The sequence below is a fragment of the Oryzias latipes genome, chromosome 11 (assembly GCF_002234675.1).
Source record: "Oryzias latipes chromosome 11, ASM223467v1".
Lineage (NCBI taxonomy): Eukaryota > Metazoa > Chordata > Actinopteri > Beloniformes > Adrianichthyidae > Oryzias > Oryzias latipes.
The window spans coordinates 14,363,869-14,366,514 of NC_019869.2; the positions used below are offsets into that span (position 1 = coordinate 14,363,869).

Below are 2,646 nucleotides of genomic sequence, written 5' to 3' on the forward strand. Positions count from 1 at the left end.
GAGGTGCCGCTTCTGGTCTGGGCCTTCAAAATAAAAGCCCAAGAGCCATCTGGCATGTAACATATGTTAGAGAAGATTATAATAATAAAAAGAAATCACCTTCTTATAAAGAAATCATCATGATCTACGGAATAGGAGCTAAAACTCATCCAAATGGCCAAACACAGACATTTTAGTAAGTTGGAGGCCAAATAATTTATGTATGTTTTAGCAAATGTGAAAAATATGAACTGGTGTTGTGCTGCTGACAGTCATGGAAGAAAGTGTTTCTTCTGTTGGTCTTTTTCTTCACCCACATACTTGGAAAATGTGGCCTCCAAACATCCATTTCCTAAACCCACTCCAGTCCCACTCGGGTCACTTGGTTGCTGGAGCCTATCCAGCTACTGGAGGAAGAAATGGAGGGTTCAACCTGGAAAGTTCTGCAGTTAATCACAGGCCAGAAAGGCATAAGAGACAGAATTAGACAAAAGATCACATTCAGGACAATGTAGTGTCATCAATTAACCTTTGAAATCTTTTTTTGGGTTGCAGGAAGTAACTGGAAGAAGCCCACACATGCACAAGGAGAACATGCAAACTCCACACAGAAGGGCCCATTTAAACAAGGGGCTTTCCTCACTGTGAGGTGAAAGTGCTAAGCACTGTTCCATCGTGCAGAGTAAATTTAGGATTTTTTTTATATAGTGATGGCAAACAACATGCATTTTAATTGCAGTAATTGGTTGATTATAAATTAGGCAAAAAGTCCTAGAATAAGAAACTGCATAGGGACATTTTACTAATGTTTTGTAATGCATTAAGTAAGGGTGAATATAAATATCAATTCACTGCTAATTAATCCGTTAAATAAAACACTTAGTAATGCAAAGTGATTCTAGGATAATTATGACTTAATTAACATTAATAAAGGGGCCTTCATTGTACTGAAACATTTATGTATTTTTGGACCTACTATTTCAGGCTGCCAACGCTTGTGCTGCTCCAATCTTATCCAGGAATTATTTGGATTTTGTGATGGACTCATAAACCTTGTGGAACCCTAATATTTCTGCCACAGTGGTTCATGGGAATTTTCAAAATATAAATTAAATACAGATTACATTCGTGCAGAATTTGGAAGAAAACGAAGATGTTCATTGATCTACTCGTCCACTAGTTGATGCATCAGAATAGAGCGGATTTTAGTTTCTACATCACAGCTTTATCCAACTGTATTTTTTCGTCTGTTCCACAACGATTTGAATAAAAAAATACTCAGATTTTAAGCAATTTTAAGCTTTATTCTATGTAATATATGTTCTCCATCATCAGAAAAATGTCACAAGAACAATTAAAAAAGCAAAAAAATTGGAGTGGATTTTTAAAAGGACAGCAAAAATTGTAGAATAAATTGAGTCGGATACATTAATTTAACACACATTTAGAGACTGGGGCTAATTTGTGCAGAACAGGAATCTAAACATAACAGGTTGGAATTACTTTTAAATTGGTCAGTTTTCCGCCCTGGACCCCCCCCCCCCTCTTATTTTGAAATGAGCCATTTCCGGACACTTTTTCAGCTTGCAGGAGCTTCAGCTCAGGAGCTTTTGCAGCTTCCACTCGCCATCTGGTGGCTCCCGGGAGCATCTGGGGGGTAATTTTTAATATTACCTACAATCATAATCCCCCTATATTTACATTTACCATTATTTTTTGGTTTGCAACTTCATTTAATTAAAAAATAACGAGGTTTCAGTATGCAATGACGGAAACTTAAACGCCGGGGGAAAATGGCGCAGATGTGCCTGAAACCTTTGACCTGAGAGGACGCAACTTGAACAATCTGGAGCCTCTTTAAAAGTGAGCTGTGATTTGAAGTGCGCGTTTTGCCGGCGCGGAGATGTCGCCAAAACGCGCGCCTCAAATCCCTGCGCGCGCTGTGGTGCCACTGCGCCTTCAGAGGCTCTTCTCCTGCAGTGCCGCAGGTTTCAGTTGAGCTGCAGTTGGGCTGAGTGAGAAAGTTGGAAGCAGCGCCGCTGCTTCATCGTCATCGTCCTTGTTTTTTTTTTCTCTCTTTCTGCGCGCGCAGGCCTGCGACCCACTGGCTGGTTTCATAACGAGAGCCGGGAATGGAGCTGTGAGAGTGGACAAACGCGGCAGCCTTTCAGAGCAGCAGAGCAGCGTTGATCTTCATCCAAGGACCATGCGGAGAGCGCGCTAAGGAGATGCTGTAGAAGAGGCTGCTGGTGCTGATGCTGCTGCTGCCCCATCAGCTGTTCTTTGCGTCTTGAGCATCATCAGTCAGAGAGAAAGCGATCAGGGACACCGCAGACAGACAGGATGGAGTTCAAGCATCTGGTGGAGGCGGCGGAGAAGTGGTGCTCCGGGAACCCATTCGAGCTCATCTTTGCTGAAGAGAATGACGAGAGGCGGCTGGACTTTTACGCGGAGCCCGGCGTCTCCTTCTACGTCCTGTGTCCCGGCGGCACCGACAGCTTCGTAAGTGGAGCCCGAGGGGGGTGGGGGCTCTGCAGTAGGTGTGCCGGCCTGGCAGGTTGGGGATGTTGGGATGGGGGTCGTCCCGGTTTAATTTCACGGATCATACTTTCAAATTTTCCCATTTTCATATTTTTATTGGCTGCTTTCTCCATCATCAACCATGTT

The 2,646-nt window shown here is 43.2% G+C and overlaps 1 protein-coding gene across 1 annotated transcript in view; it reads left to right on the forward strand.

Moving 5' to 3' along the window:
* The first annotated feature begins 1,544 nt into the window (after positions 1 to 1,544).
* The window catches only part of mturn (maturin, neural progenitor differentiation regulator homolog), a 10,964-nt gene continuing 9,862 nt past the window's right edge, over positions 1,545 to 2,646 (forward strand). The window contains exons 1-2 of the mRNA XM_023959903.1: positions 1,545 to 1,636; positions 2,072 to 2,481. Of these exons, the coding sequence (XP_023815671.1) occupies positions 2,323 to 2,481 (159 nt within the window). The 5' untranslated portion in view covers positions 1,545 to 1,636; positions 2,072 to 2,322. The remainder of the gene's footprint in view (positions 1,637 to 2,071; positions 2,482 to 2,646) is intronic.